Source organism: Ammodytes marinus (assembly GCF_949987685.1).
Source record: "Ammodytes marinus genome assembly, chromosome: 20".
NCBI lineage: Eukaryota > Metazoa > Chordata > Actinopteri > Uranoscopiformes > Ammodytidae > Ammodytes > Ammodytes marinus.
This window is the reverse complement of record NC_137224.1, coordinates 183,969-200,523: the sequence shown is the minus strand read 5'-3', so window position 1 is coordinate 200,523 and position 16,555 is coordinate 183,969. Positions and strand designations below refer to the sequence as shown.

The window sequence follows — 16,555 nt, the reverse complement described above, 5'->3', positions numbered from 1 at the left end:
TCAGTTAAAAAAAGAAGTTGGAGACGCAGTATTTAATCGAGAAAAAACAACATTTTTCTCATGCTCAGATAGCGTAGTGGTTAATGCCATTGACTAGAATGCAGGAGACCAGGGTTCTAATTCCAGTCATTGCATTTATTACAATTTGACTTTTTTCCACAGTGGAAATACGCTGTGATATTAATAAGCCCAACTACTGAATGATTCAGTAAATTAAAGTTGATAATATTTTCTAACAAACATTATTTGATGTGTCAACAAGCCCATGAACTTATTGCATAACAAGCTTGAAATAAAGCCTGTCCTTCCCTTTCCCCCCTTTATACACGGCTGTGAAGGGGGGGGGGGGGGGTCACCAACCTGACTTGAGGGTGCTGTTTTGAAATTCAATTGCCAACCCTTTTTGTAACAAAATGAATGAAAACCTATAAATGGAAAGCTGTGCTTTTTTTTCTCTCTCTTCAAAGTCTACAGTCAAGGCCAAGTCGTAAAGGAGCACAGTACAGCAGTACACAGCACAGTGTTGCTCAATAATCAAACTTGCCTTGTCTTGCCTTGCCCCGCCTCTTGCCACATGCAGCATACACTGCAGGCTCTCATTCTCTGTGTTTCCCTGTGTGCAGTCTGCAGAAGTGCTGGGTCATATATTGGTCTCTATAGACCAGCGGTGTCCAAACTACGGCCCACGGGCTAACCATTTTTAATTGGCCCGCAGCACATTCTTAAAATAGAATGGAATACGGCCCTTCAGTCAAAAAAAAGAATAAGCAGGAGACGCAGTGTTTAATTTATAAAACAACTAATTTTGTCTCATTCCCAGATAGCGTAGTGATTAATGCCACTCACTAGTATGTTGGGGAGTGGGGATCATATCCCAGTCATGGCACCTTTAAAATTTGAGCTAATACAGCAGTTTTCGATTTATAGAATTAATAAAAACGTGTATCTTTAATCTTTTCTGTAAAACCTTTGGACACTAATATTTTTTTTTAATTAAATAAAGATTTTAACTGGATTTTTTTTAAGGAGACAGAGTTGCGTGCGTAATTAGTTAGGTATTGCGTACTTTACATATTTATTCAAACATTTTAAGATTTTTTTTTTAATGTCAGTAATCAACTGGCAAAGTGTCATGACCATATCTATAAAGTAAAAATGAACTTCATATATATAGGCCTACATCAGGAGATTAAAAAACTGTGTGGCTCCATCCCATGTTCACCTTTAATCAATAATCAACACACCCTAAAACACTTCTCGAGAGGGAATAAAAAATTGTTTCACCATCACAAAATAAGAAAAAAACTATTTAAAGCGAGATGAATCCACTTCATCACAAGTCAAAACATTAAAATGTAAGAAATAAATCACATTTTAATTACCATCATTATTATCTGACCTTATCTGACACCATTTTTATTGTTTGACAGTTGACCTCCCCAATATGGCGGCCACGCAGACGTACTTTAAATCATATACTGAAAATAGAAAAGTGAAGTCCGGTGCCGATATATAACAATAAAAAATAAATACAATTATTTTATTTTATAAACTTGTACTTGTAATATTACTGTTTATGCTTGTGATTTTTATACGTATTCCGCAGTTACTTTAAAAAAGTGTTGACGTTTAGATGAGAAATGTGGTAGTTAGTAAGTTACGTAAAAATAAGCAGTGCATTTGCTGCCTATTCATTGTGGATGGCAAGCAAAAAAAATGTATGGATGTAATTTTAGTCTTTTCGCCTTTAGAGATACTGACGTGTCTTAATATGTCTTATAACCTTTTTTTCGACTTTTTAATCTACAGAAAATAACAAGAAGCACACAGTCTTAAACTCAGGTCAATCAACTTTATTGAATATTCTGCCATAGAAGAGAGTTAACATGTCCAACAGGTGTTACAGTGTCATAGGAATCTGACATTGAGTCAGTTCTATAAACATCAGCATTTTGCTTCACATCTCAAACATTGGTGTTAACAACAATTCTCTCCTCAGAACAGTAAATGATTACTTAGTTATTTATAAGTCTTTAACTGAACCCTATGCAGGGTTAAGGTACAGACAGAAAATAAAAGCAAAATTATTATTCTTATATTATATTAGGATAGCCGTTTTTAAACCACACAGTACCACACAGAATAAAAGGATTACATTCTACATCAATCAAAAATTCCCCTACCAATCAACATGATAAAAACAGCCCCCCCCCCTCTAAGAACTGTAAACATCAATCATCAATTGTACCCTACATCAATGTTAAGGTCAGACATAAGAAAAAAGACAAAATCATATATATTCATTAAAAAAAGGATCAAAATCAAAATAAAACAAAAATCCCCCGAACTACCAATCAAAATGATGAATTCAACTAAACAAGGTATGCAAAACAACTCTTATGCATGGGCTACAATTAACTATTTTCACAAAGTAATGAAAGTTAAAACCTTATATGTATCAGTAAAGCATGCACTGTGCATAAAATCAACATGAAGTGAAACCCCCAAAATTACATTTAAAGTCACTTTATCACACCTTCCACATCAATTTTACTGGTCCCTCTTGGTATTTATGCATTTCTAGGATTTTGTCAAGGGGGCGTGTTGAGCGAAAGTGGGGATTTAGAATTTGTTTAAACTTTAAATATGAACACATATCCCCATCAACAGATGACGAATCAAAAAAGTCTTCTCATTGCTCTGACTCAGCGTGTTTGAAGAGACACTGCAGGAGGACAGTGTGCCAGCAGGCCACTCCAGATAACCCATTTTTATGTGGACAATACTAGTTGGACTTTCCCACTCCTTTGTTTCCTAATTTGCCCTAAATATAAAACTCTGAGTGGATAAAAATTTCTTTCCAAAAATTGTCCCTCTGGGTTTTAATGCATTTCTCAAATTTGCCAAGGGGGCGTGTTCAATTTGAACTAGATGTTAAGTTGTTGTTTAATCTTTAAATGTGAACACATAACTATCAACCCAGAATAGCATGTTTCAGTCATTGCTCTTACTCAATAGAAAGATTCAGGTTGACATAATTGCCATCATTCTTAATCCAGAAGCCTGGGTAAACAGGCTCAGTGAACTTGGTGCGGAAGGTGTAGAGGTGACTCAGTGTGTTGGCAGAGACAGTGTAGAAGGACAGAGTGCCAGCAGGCCAATCCAGAAACACGCCAATTTTTTTGTAGACAATACTTGTCTCAATTTGCTTAACCTTTGTTACCTGATATGCCCTTAATACAAACTTTTTAGCTGAAAGAGTCCTGCCAAAACTCCAGGATTCTGTATTGAGCCCAAAGTCAGCGTTTTTACCGGACCCTTTTCTTGTGACTTTCTTGTAGGCAACAGCTAGGTAAATATATTCCTCAGGACTATCACCAAACTCTGCCTCCCAGTAATGTTGCCCCTCTAAGCTCTGGTTGCACAACACCTCAGGATGTGAATCAAACCTCTCTGGATGATCAGGGAGATCTGTCTGCTGTGCTCCACGTGTTGCCTTTTTGTTTCCCTCAGACAGATGGAGACTGTTGTGTGCAGTGTCTGGGTCCAGGGTGAGATCACAGGCATCTGATGGGGAGAGGAAAAGAAAAATGTGTCATTAAACATTCTGATGGTTAATCAGGTTTCCAGAAGAGAGTTATTAGTACTGTGTATTTCTGACTCAAGAAAAAGCATGGAACAATGACTTACACCAGATCAGATCTCTTCTGTCTGTGATTTTCTCCACATCAGGGAGGTCAGGCTTTGGAAAATCAACAAAGAATTTAAGTGGTGTCAACCAAACCCCTATTGGAACACTGTTCTCTCCATTTTCACCCATCAACTTTGGAAGTTCTGCGAAGGTCTTCACTGCAGCATCAAACGTTGCAGGGTTGCTGTCAAGAGTGAAGTCTCCATAGAATGTGCAAGTGAATTGCTCAGTCAGGGCTTTTTCTTCATCACTCAGCTTGATTTTAACCTTGTCCTCACCATTAAAGGAGGGGATCTTCTGTATCACGGCTTCCATCCTGTCCTGTCTATCCTGAACTCTGCTGGCCTCTAACTCCTCACTGTCAAACACAAAGTATGCATTTGCCCCATAACGGATGGCTGTGACCACATGAGTTGCAGAGCTCTGTCTAATGAGATCCAACTGTTGGGTATTCATGGTTTCTTGCTTTGTCCAAGACAACGTTTTCTGGCAGCTGCTAGCTTGGTACTGGACTGTCACCCTGCTCTGATTCATGGATTTCTTATTATCAGTCAGATACTTGGCAGATCCTCCAACTTCAACCAGTCCACTCAGGAAACTGGCCTTCAGAGAATGACCAACATCCAGCAGAGAACACTTGGATTCCATGGAGTCAGATGGAGAAATGCCAAATGCACTGCCGGGCTGAGGGATGTTAACTGTCTTCAATGTTAGAGCGTCTTTATTCCAAAATGTGGAACCTATAGAGAAAGGAAAACAGTGAACCGATAAGCAAGGGAAATAATATTGTTTACATAAGTCACAGAAAGCTAACCATAATCAATTAGACTCCTGCATTTTTCAGCTTCTTGTCCTGCCATCAGTTTCCTCAACTTTTATATTAATTTCTTATTTTCTTCTTCTGTTGTAGTTATTATTATCACACCACCAAGCTCAGTCATACAATACAGTCTCTTGGTGCTATGCTCTATACAAGATCAACTTTAAATGTATTCAGGAAAACCTGAAGACCTACATGATGCCATGTTGCAAAGATTTTGAGATTAATTGAACGTGCCCATTTCAAGGCAAACAATGTCCACGTTTTGCCATGAAACAGTAGGCTGTTTGTTGATTACAACTATAAAAGCTTTGAACCCGGAATCACTGGTTGTGGTCATATAAAAAAGTTATGAGAGGATTGAGTAAGACAATGTATTTGCGTTTCAACCCAACAGTAAAACTTCCTATTTGTGCCTGTAGACTTCGGATTAAATATGAAAATATTTTACAAATTGGTGGATCCCTAAACAAACTCCTTAATAACCTCCTGAGGCCATTTTACGTCCAATGAGAATTGATATGTTGATACAAATAACATGAATGTAATTTTGTAATCAGATGGGGCTGGCAGTGGCCTAAGTAGCAGGGGAGTGCAATATTAAATCTCAACCTGTAACTGAAACCAATGGTATGTAAGAAAATCGATCGTTGCAATTGATAAAAAACACAAAACAATCAAAAATTCAAGACATAAGTGCAAGGAAACAAAAGAATAAAAAGATAATTGGTTTATTTCATCTATTGGCAGCAGGGTAAAACACTGCGGTTTGAATGGAAGTCAATGAGCCCTAAAATGGCCTAAGGAGGCTATTAAGGTGGGCCGATGATAACACTGTGCATTATAGGGTTAATATATGAACTGAATCAAAATCAAATCAAATCAGTTTTATTTGTATAGCCCAATATCACAAATAGACATTTGCCTCAGTGGGCTTTACATTCTATACAGTATGACACCCTGCCCTTATAACTGAAGTTAAAATGAATGACTATTCAGAAACCATTAGCCTTGACCAAATATGAAGCCATTTGCATGACCACAGCCTCAACAGTTGTAACATGAAAAACCCAAATGTCCGTAAAATGGCTAAGGATGCACATGTCTCAATACATCACATCTGTTAACCAAAATGTTTCGGTAACACTTGACTTCACAATAAGGGTACATTAAAAAACTGTTTGTTAATGCCTAATTAATTAATTAGGCTTCATGAGCATTTACTAAGCATTACCTAACTGTTAATAAATGCTTAGCAAATGCTTAATGACTATAAACTAAGCATTAACTAACTGTTATGCTTAGTTTATGCTTAACTAAGCATCAGTTAACAAAGCATTAACACTTTCTTGATGCTTAACAGGCAATATCTACACATTAACTTACCATTTATAGCATTAACTAACAGTTTGATAATGTACCCTTATTGTAAAGTGCTACCAATATTTTTAAAGAATAATGTAGTCAAAGTCAACACAATTATATAGTTTCTTCTGTCACAGGATAATAGGGGAGAACGGGGTAATATGTCACACGGGTTGGTTGTCACAATCGTTATATCTCGGAACCAGAAGGCGCTGTCTGTGAAATTTTGGTATGTAAATATCCAGAATTGGGATCAGAGGTCACTTACATAGTCTTCCTTGGAGTTAGACTGCTGAATTTGAGGTGAGAGGACTGTTTGTATTTTTCATGTCAAATTGAAAATATTTAGCTCCTCAGTACTTTTCTTCTAGGCTTTTACACAATGGGTTTATAACAAAACACTTGTTACCCATAAAAAGTGTGAATGGTAAACTATAGTTTAGATTGTGGTTAGCAAGCTAATTAGTTGTCAGATGGTTGTTGGCCTTGATGCTAGCAAGTTGGGGTTGGTCGTCACATTTTTTGGGGGGTTGGTTGTCACATTATCCAAAGGCTGCAGCCAGAAAAGGAACCCAATAACGAAATAAATTGTCAAGCTGTATCCTCACTGACACCCCAGAGAAGGAAAGAATAGAGCAGGAAAAGGCAGCTAGCATGCAAAAGAAAAAAAAACAAAATCAAAACAACCAAGTGCATCCCAAAATAGACCAGCTGCCAAGGCTACAGTAAGTTACGTAGGCCTATTTGTCAACTTGACAATGCAATTACACTTTCAAATTTAGTTCCACTTTCTTTCCTTCTTTTTAAGATTATTCCCATTAAGATAACATTGTGACAAACAACCCCATAGTGTGTGACAACCGACCCCTTGATGGGGTTGGTTGTCACAATGTGTAAGGGTGTCTTTGATGATTAATTTCTTCTTTATTACAATAAGATAGAAAAAGTGAGGGGTACACATTTCAAGCCAACACCTTAAGCTTCAATTTAATGTAGTAATGACTGTGGAAAGATGTTTAGGTGATGAGCAATTCTCACTAGAGTAAAAAGTGTGCCTACTTACCCCGTTCTCCCCTACTGTATATTGGCGCAATATATCATGCATACCTAAAATGTTTTACTGAGAAACGACCACAACTACATTGTAGTTAAAATAGTATTACTGCTTTATGAAATGTCTTCAGAGTTCCTGTAAGCAGAGCTGTGACAGGCAGACAGATTTAGAAATAATTGTAGTTGTATGTAGTCAAAGTAAACACTTACCTGGGATCAGTCTATCGCTCCGAATATCATAGAGCATTCCCAGGGTGAATGTTCGACCCACGGCAGCAATCTTCATGTTACTCGAGTCCATTTTTCCAACCTGTTGATAAATGTAAAACAAAGTGACTATACACTCTTCAGTTCTTACTTTAATTTAAGTAGAGTGGTGTGAGTTTATGACACTGTAAGTCAACTCTCTTTCCATTAACAAAACGGTCTTGACAACAGAGATAAAAGAAAAACTGTAGATACTAATCTGATAGTAAAAGTTGAATGCAGAATGGGGTTCAGTTAAAGTCTTTCTATAAATCTGTTAAAGTTTCACCCCGTCTCTGTCCATCCAAGTGTTTCCTCACCTGGTGAAGTTGTGTAGATCAGCTGATCAGCTTGATTCAGAGGTGTCTTGACTTCCAACCGGAGCAGTAAGTCTGATACTCTGCGATTCTGCCAGATTATTTATATTCTTTCAGCTAACTGCTCTCCCACTTGCTCCGCCCAAGACATACGTATGTCGATAATGAATAATTATTGTGAAATCTCAATAGAAGTTTCGTCAAAGTTTTGTGAGAAATGGATGGGATGGGCCTTGAAGGAGTACCTGTGGAGGTGCAGTGTTCCCACGATCAAAACCAAACTCAAAGCCAAATTGTGAATCAGAGACCAATAGGAGCGGAAGGGTGTTTAATAATCAAACTTGCCTCATCTCGTCTTAAAAGGGATAGTTCGGGATATTTGAAGTGGGGTTGATAATGAAGAATTATTGCGAAACCTCAATACAAGTTTGTATTGTACCGGCACTTCTGCAGACTGCACACAGGGAAACACAGAGAATGAGAGCCTGCAGTGTATGCTGCATGTGGCAAGAAGCGGGGCAAGGCAAGACAAGGCAAGTTTGATTATTAAGCAACACTGTGCTGTGTACTGCTGTACTGTGCTCCTTGACGACTTGGCCTCGACTTTAGACTTTAAAGAGAGAGAAAAAAAAATCACAGCTTTCCATTTATTTTCATTCATTTTGTTACAAAAATGGTTGGTAATTGATTTTCAAAACAGCAGCCTCAGATTGCTTCCTAAATCAGGCTGGTGACCCCCCCTTCACAGACCTGTATAAAGGATACGCTATACAGTATGTCAAGCTTGTTATGCAATAGATTCATGGGCTTGTTGACACATCAAATAATGTTATGTCAACTTTAATTTACTGAATCATTCAGTAGTTGGGCTTATTAATATCACAGCGTATTTCCACTGTGGAAAAATGTAAAATTATTATAAATGCAATGACTGGAATTTGAACCCTGGACTCCTGCATCCTAGTCAATGGCATAAACCACTTCGCCATCTGAGCATGGGAACATTTTTGTTTTTTCTGGATTAAATACTGCTTCTCCAACTAATTTTTTTAACTGAGGGCCATATTCCATTGTATTTATAGAATGTGCTGCGGGCCAATTGAAATTGGTTCGCCCTTGGGCCGTAGTTTGGACACCACAGGTCTATAGAGACCAATCTATGACCCAGCACTTCTGCAGACTGCACACAGGGAAACAGAGAATAGCCTCGTTCGACTTGGAGCCGTCTTGCTCAGACCTGCGCAACTATGACACACGTCTTGCTGAGCGCACAACAAAAATGCTGTGCGCTCAGCAAGCCAAGCGTCATAATTGCGCAGGTCTTAGCAAGACGGCGACATCTCAAACGAGGCTATTGAGAGCCTGCAGTGTATGCTGCATGTGGCAAGAGGCGGGGCAAAGCAAGACACGGCAAGTTTGATTATTAAGCAACTCTGTGCTGTGTACTGCTGTCTTGTGCTCCTAGACGACTTGGCCTCAACTTTAGTTTTAATCCTCAGAACAATTAAAAACCTGTTCTATATGACCTGAGGGGTCTGTACGTTTCATAACATACTCAACGATCAGAGATGTATTTCGGTCAGGGACCAAATAGTGCTTAATAAAGGAGAAATATGATTTAGAAAATTACAAAAAAAATCAACACGGAAAGCCTATGCAGTGATTTAAGTACCCCCACTTCCCCGCCACATGTCGAAGTGTCCTTGGGCAAAGAGACACTGAACCCTAATTGTCTCCTGATAGTTAGCCTGCACCCCGAGTGGTAGCTGCTGATGTCAGTGTATGAATGTGTGTGTGAATGTGTACAATACAATGTAAAGCACGTTGGGTCAGTGACATACCAGGGAAAAGCGCTGTATAAATGGAGTCTATTTACTATTAAACTGTCCCTGAGTTTGGTGGCGTGAACTTGGATGCTGCGGAACTGTTTGCCTGAGGGGAGGAGAGGGAAAGAAAGGTGAGGCAAATTTAATTAAAAAACACCTTTTGGCTCCAACTTGTCTTGTTGACAATCTTGGCCTTGACTTTGGTTTTGATCCTGGGAACACTGATGAACTGAGCGGTGTATCAAATGTGTTTGGGTCTGGGATCCGTCCAGAAATGCTGAAAGCTTTGGGTGTGGAGGGGCTGGGTGATACGCCGCACTGTATAATGCTCATGTTTGGTTTTGATCGTGGGAACACTGCATCTCCACTGGTACTCCTCCAAGGCCCATCCTATCTTAAAAAAAACGCTGTGAACACAACCAATCTTAAACTCCCTCTGGAAAAAGGCGGCATCTTATTGAAGTGTGCTCTCAGCAGTCAGAACAGTATGAATAAATTGTCCTGAGGGGTCTGGATGTTTCGTAACATTCTCATCTCTTGAATTGTGTGAAAAGAGAAGGATAGGCTATATTTCAAGCTTGTTATGCAATAAGTTAATGGGCTTGTTGACACATCAACTAATGTTTGTTAGAAGATGTTATTAACTTTAATTTACTGCATTTATCAAGTAGTTGGGCTTTTTAATCTCACGGTGTATTTCCACTGTGAAAAAAATTATAATGATGAAATGTTCGCAATGAATGAGATTTGAACCCCGATTTCCAAAACTTTAGTCAATTACATTAACCACTACACTATCTGGGCATTAGAAATCACAAACTTTTCCTAGATTAAGTACTGTGTCTCCTGCTTCTTTTAGTTTTTTGGACTTAAGGGTCGTATTCAATTCTATTTTTAGAATGTGCTGCCGGCCAATTGAAAATGGTTCACCCTTGGCACGCATTAACCGTAGTTTGGACACCGCTGATCTATAGAGATCAATCTATGACCCAGCACTTCTGCAGACTGCACACAGGGAAACACAGAGAATGAGAGCCTGCAGAGTATGCTGCATGTGGCAAGAGGCGGGGCAAGGCAAGACACGGCAAGTTTGATTATTAAGCAACACTGTGCTGTGTACTGCTGTACTGTGCTCCTTGACGACTTGGCCTCGACTGTAGTTTTAATCCTCCAAAAAAATCCAAAAACCTGTTCTACTTTGTTAGAAAATGTTATCAACTTTAATTTACTGAATGTATTAAGTAGTTGTGCTTATTATTATCACGGTCTATTTCCATTAAAAAAATAGTCACACTTTAACATTTGCCACAACTAAGGATCGAACCACGGTCACCCAAGTACTAGTCATTTACATTAACCACTATGCTATCTGGGCTTGAGGAAGTTTGAGTTTTTTCTCAATGAAATACTGTGTCTCCAGCTTCTGAAGGGCAATATTCCATTGTATTTTAAGAATGTGCTGCGGGCCAATTGAAAATGGTTCGCAGGCCGTAGTTTGGACACCGCTGGTCTATAGAGACCAATCTATGACCCAGCACTTATGCAGACTGCACACAGGGAAACACAGAGAATGAGCAAGACACTGAACCCCGCATTGGTCCCGATAGTTAGCCTGCACCCCGAGTGGTAGCTGCTGATGTCAGTGTATGAATGTGTGTGTGAATGTGTACAACACAATGTAAAGCACTTTGGGTCAGTGACATACCAGGGAAAAGCTAGGCCATATAAGTGGAGTCCATTTACCATTAAACTGTCTCTGAGTTTGGTGGCGTGACCAGGGCCGGATCTAGGCATAGGTATTCTAGGCACGTGCCTAGGGCCCATTTCCACAAGGGGGCCCAGTGAGAAGGAAAAAAAATGTTTATTTTTTTATTTAATTTTTTTTTAGTACGGTATGTGTTTGATATTAGCATCATATTATGCAAATGTAAGTTATCATACAAAAAAAGGAATACATTTTTTTGGTCTGGATAGTTAATAGCCTATTAATTTAATCAGTTCATCCGAGGTTAACTTATCACTCGGTATTGAGTTTATTTAAAAACAATTGAAAATGGGGCTGCCCTCAGTTGCCCATGCACTGTGTATACTGTAGTCTATAGCCTATTTCACCCTCATCTGTGGAAAAAAAAGATAGCTGGACAACAAGAGTTCTTCTGCTTCGTTCCTCTCTGCATTTAAATGCATTCATAATATTAAAGAGAAATATGTCCCGTAAAAGAAAAAAAAGCACCATCCCAGAGGACACTGAATTATATTTTTTATTTTATTTATATATTATATTTTTTCTATATTAATATCTTTATGGAAAATCCATGTCTTTCTTCGATAGCTTTTATTTCTACTTCATTCGAGCCAGTATCTCCAAATTATTTGTTCACACAAAATTCCTCAGATTTAGCCTCTTAATTTCCCTCTCAAAGTGCACCAAATTCATGCATTTCACTTTAAAAAGGTAACAAAAAATCTCCCGGGGGGGCATACCCCCGGACCCCCCTAGGAAAGTCAGGATCACGGCTGGCTACTATTTTCACTAAGCTGGACATTGGAGGCACTAGGGATGAACTGGGTGTGTGAATGACATTTAACAATAGTCATTCATTTTGCCACGATAACATTGGAGAGGGGGGCCCTATTCAAATTCGGCTTCGGGCCCCATGAAGGCTTGGGCCGGCTCTGCTCCCCGGTTATAATTTTAGTCGTCAAAACAGAGTTTTTCTGTGCGGCGTCTCAGACCGGCGATGTCTCACTGTGAATTTCGCCGTTACCCACCACAGAGTTCCACGCCAGGTTTCACCAGGTGAATCGCTGCTTCGCTCACGCAAGGCTTTTGTGTTAGATCAGGCTTGCACGAGCGTTTTAACTTTATGCTGAATAAAGCATTGCACTGCACTGTTTTTCATCCAGTTGGAAAAATTGCTCCCACACTGGACTCTGCACGCACCTTACAGAAATGCTCCTGCAGTGAGCTCACGAACAGACGTGAACTCGCACACTCGGTTACGTTTCTCTTTACTCCCGTTTACAAACGCACAACTCCTAAACAAATGAATGAGCATAGTACTCTTGTGGCAGTTCAAATGTATAGTTTTTCACCAAATCGTGAAGTATCCGTCTGGAGGGGGCCCGAAAAAATGCGGTATGCCTAGTGTACTCTTTCTTCTTAATCCGGGCCTGGGCGTGACACAAGAAAGGCGAGGCAAATTTAATTAAAACACACCTTTTGGCTTCAACTTGTGTTGTTGACATTCTTGGCCTTGACTTTGGTTTTGATCCTGGGAACACTGATGAACTGAGCGGTGTATCAAATGTATTTGGGTCTGGGATCCGTCCAGAAATGCTGAAAGCTTGTATTCACGTTTGGTTTTAATTGTGGGAACACTGCACCTACAGTTTTAAAAAAAAACACCCTTGTGCTCCTATTGGTCTCTGATTCACAACTTGGCTTTGAGTTTGGTTTTGTTCGTGGGAAAGCTGCACCTCCACACTGGTACCCATCCAAAGCCCATCCTATCTTAAAAACCGCTGTTAACTCCCTCTGAAGAAAAGGGCGGCAACTCATTATAGTGTGTGCTATCAGTACAGTATGAAGAAATTGTCTCCAAATCAGTGTCATCCTCTGTTTTGTGTTAGGCAGTTCTCAAGTTATTATTAAATCTTATTTTAAAGGAGAAACAGAAAACAATGATTTGCACTTAATTTCGAACACATTGACAACGTTGTATAATATGTGAATGATAGGTTAATGCATGATATGAAAAAGGGGCGTGCCTGAACCCCAATTGTCCAGAGACTGCCAAAAAAAGAAAACTCTCTCCTTTTCTCTCCCTCCCCCTTTCTATAAACCTCCCCAATATACTCAGAATTTCTGACGTCAGGACGGGAGAAGCCACCTCCCCCCCACTTTAATAATCGCACTGCAGTCCGCTCAGTGTAACCTGAAGCTAGGGGGCGGTGCCTGTTGCTACCTGGTTACTATGAGGGAACCTGGCCAATCAGAGCAGACCAGGCAGAGGGCAGACGGGGACAGAGGGCAGACAGGCGGTCTTAAAGAGAGTTGTGTTTAGGCTCTAAACAGAACATATTTGCAGAGAGGCTATGAGACTAAATACAGCAATGCCAGAGTGAGACATAAAAAAGGATTATTGGAGGACACTACACCATGAAAACAGTTTCTAGTCACAAAATGAAAATCTGAACCTGAAAAATAGCACAATATGAAATCTATGAGGTTTAATAATAATTAGTGTTTGAATGGAAAAGCAGACGTTTTTTCACAGTGTCACAATTACAGCTATGCACTGTGATCACACCTCACCTCAGACTTTCAGTAACTGATAAAAGGCCTGAATATGACGACACCATTGTTATTGAATAAATACTTAGATACATTTTCACTATTTAAATAAACTGCAAGACAGGTGGTGTCTATAAGATACAACAGTAACAGAATATATTTTACAGACAGAGCTTTAGTCCAGGAATTTAATAATAATTCAAACAATTTGTAAAATGATTGATTATTATATAAACCCAATATTACAACTGTAACATGATATGAAGCAAATTCAAATGATCGAGTTGAATTGTATAGAATGAAACGACAACCTCAGGATAATTAATTAGTGAAAAAAGTATAAGCCAAACAAAATTTATAGTATGTATTTCTTCTCATCTGTGAGCTATAAAAACCTTCCAAAGGACCACAGCATTTACGTGGAACAAATGAGAGATTTAGCTGATAGGCTTCAATGTATTCAATAGACAAATCTTTTAATTACAATACATTTTACTTACTGTGAAGGAAATTGCGGTTTTAGCCTGTATAATTAGGTGTTTTTTGATATTGTGATCATACACTCGTAGGACACATACAGGTGGTAGAGTTTGAGGTGTTGTTGGTTAGAGAAGAACACTGAGGGTGTATTCACACTGGGAAAGTCCGCTAGTGCACTTGCTTTGGTCCAGACCAAATAGAGTTTTGATTTTTTTTGTTTGGTGTGGTCCACTTTCATATTGCCCCTTTTGCAAGTGAACCAGCATTACGAAGCAAAACCACACGTGATCTGAGGTCATTCATTCATTGGACAGACATTCTGGGGTGGAGAGAAACAGGAAGTACGAAGTTTAAACTGCGAAATATATATCATTGATATAATATGGGGTTAAAAATAATAAAAGGGCCTACATCTAACCTATAAATAAAGAGGAAAAACATCAAATTATTGTTGTTTCATATGGTCATAATGTGGCTCCTTATGTCAATGCCACGTTATGTGGCTTGTAGCCTACGATGTGAAACATCATTTTTACTGTATTTTTGGTGCTGAATGCGCGTCACGCGAGAAGAATAGGCTCAAGCTGACACTCAGCTGATTAAGCTGTGTATCAGCTGGGTCGGCGCAGTTCAGCTCCAAACTGACACGGGGATAGTATTGACGGTCCCGTACATGGGAAGCAAAATAAAAACACACACTTCTTGCGCAGCGTGAACCTGTTGGCACTGTGCGAGAGACGCTCCCCTCTCCTTCATCTGATCGCTGAACACATTCAGCATTTATATTGTTCTGGGCTCCCGGTCAAACCACAACTAATCTTCCTAATAATGGTGACAACAACACTTTCCCATAATGTGAAGCTGACGGCTATTTATTAAAAAAGAAAAGAAAGAAAAGGCACAGTGCCTCCTGCATTTGGGTCGGATCGAGTCCGAACAAATTCACACCACAAACGAACTGCAGCAGAGTGCGTTTGGAAACGCATCGAGACTACCTCTTCAGCTGGGTCTCGAAGCGTTTGTTTGGTCCGCACCCGAGTGCGATTGCTGTATTCACACCTGCCTGAAAGATGCGCACCGAAGGCAGAAGTGCATCTGAGTTCGTTTCAACCGAACTAAACACGGCATGTGTGAATACACCCTGAGACTTAAAGAACGATCTTCACTGCTCTCTAGTGGATCATCAGTGCATTGCTGGAGGTAGATTTCTCTCATTAACCATATTCAAGATGGCTGCCTGCCTCCCTCTTGTGACACACCAAGCTATGTTTAAACTACAATACTCAATAGATATTTAAGAAAAATACAAAAATACCTAAATGATCATTGTTTTGCATTTCATACTGTTGTTTTTAATTCAAATTGATTAAACAAACCGAAACTGTATCACAATAAATTTAGAGCAGAAATTGTGGTATATAATAGAATTTCATATAAAGTATAATAAAGTCTTATTTTGAACAAAAGGTTTCACCAATGATGCACACTATCCCCAATTGTTTATTTTAGTTTATTACATGGCACTTTGAGAATCCTATGTAAATCACAGCATTCTACAGGTCTGTTATTTCCAGCAAGACGGACCGCTGTCAAGGGTATAATGACCGTTGCTAAGGACCTACGTCATAGTTTTGATGGATAGACGTCCACAAACAGGGCTACTACTCGTTCAGAAAACAATGGAATACTTTTTCAACATGACTTTGCATGTATCAGGAGAGCAGGGAACACAGGAGTCATGGTTAATGTCCGACAGGACTCCAGTCAACACGACGTGAGTAGCCTACGTTTGGCCGCATATTGACAGTTAGACAGTAACTTCAGGCTGCAGCCCGCAATGTAACTGTTCCGCAGTCATTTTCTCCGTGAATTGTGTTATTTATGTTGGGGGATAATGCTTGTTAGCTAGATGGAGCTCTTATTAAACATATTGGCCGATTACAATTATTATTTGTACAGTGTGCGAGTCTTGAGTTGTGTTAGCAAAACAGTAGCTCTAGCTAACAGCTGAGCCGGAGCCTCCGGTCAGCTGAAGCAGACAGTCTAGCGGGGCGAGCAGACTATTCCCCCGTTACTAGGTCGTATCCTTGGTCGTTCCTATTTACTGGTGTATTAAACTACGTTTTCATTACATAAGAACCTAGTGGGTTTGCAATGACTATTCCAGTTATTAGACAAGGTCTCAGGGTTGCTAGGGAAACGAGTTGTTTTTTGTTAAACTCTTCTAGGTTTGCCGCAGCTTGATAGTTACCGTTGCTACCGAGTGAGTTCCGACCGTGTAGCGGACTGTTTTTGGCTGTTAAAACCATAAAAACAACATGTTGCTAAAATTAATTGCTTTATTTTTTGTAGTAGCCATGTAATAAGCGGGATAAAGTATAGCGAACGGGTCACTTGCTAGAAATAAAGACCTTCAAGCTGAACAGGAGTTCAGATTGTCGGTCTTTATTTCTAGCAAGT

The 16,555-nt window shown here is 39.4% G+C and overlaps 1 protein-coding gene and 1 long non-coding RNA gene across 2 annotated transcripts in view; both read right to left on the bottom strand.

Annotated features, from left to right (window-relative positions):
* The window catches only part of LOC307266576, a 239,153-nt gene that overhangs the window by 123,885 nt on the left and 98,713 nt on the right, over positions 1–16,555 (bottom strand). The gene's annotated exons all lie outside the window — the stretch shown is intronic.
* LOC307267359 (stonustoxin subunit beta-like) lies at positions 1,839–7,653 on the bottom strand. The gene is made up of 4 exons (XM_080049672.1): positions 7,496–7,653; positions 7,140–7,239; positions 3,691–4,431; positions 1,839–3,567 (listed from the first exon to the last, which is right to left on the bottom strand). Exons 2-4 carry the CDS (start codon positions 7,228–7,230, stop codon positions 3,008–3,010), a joined length of 1,392 nt encoding a protein of 463 aa, XP_079905798.1. The 5' UTR covers positions 7,231–7,239; positions 7,496–7,653; the 3' UTR covers positions 1,839–3,007.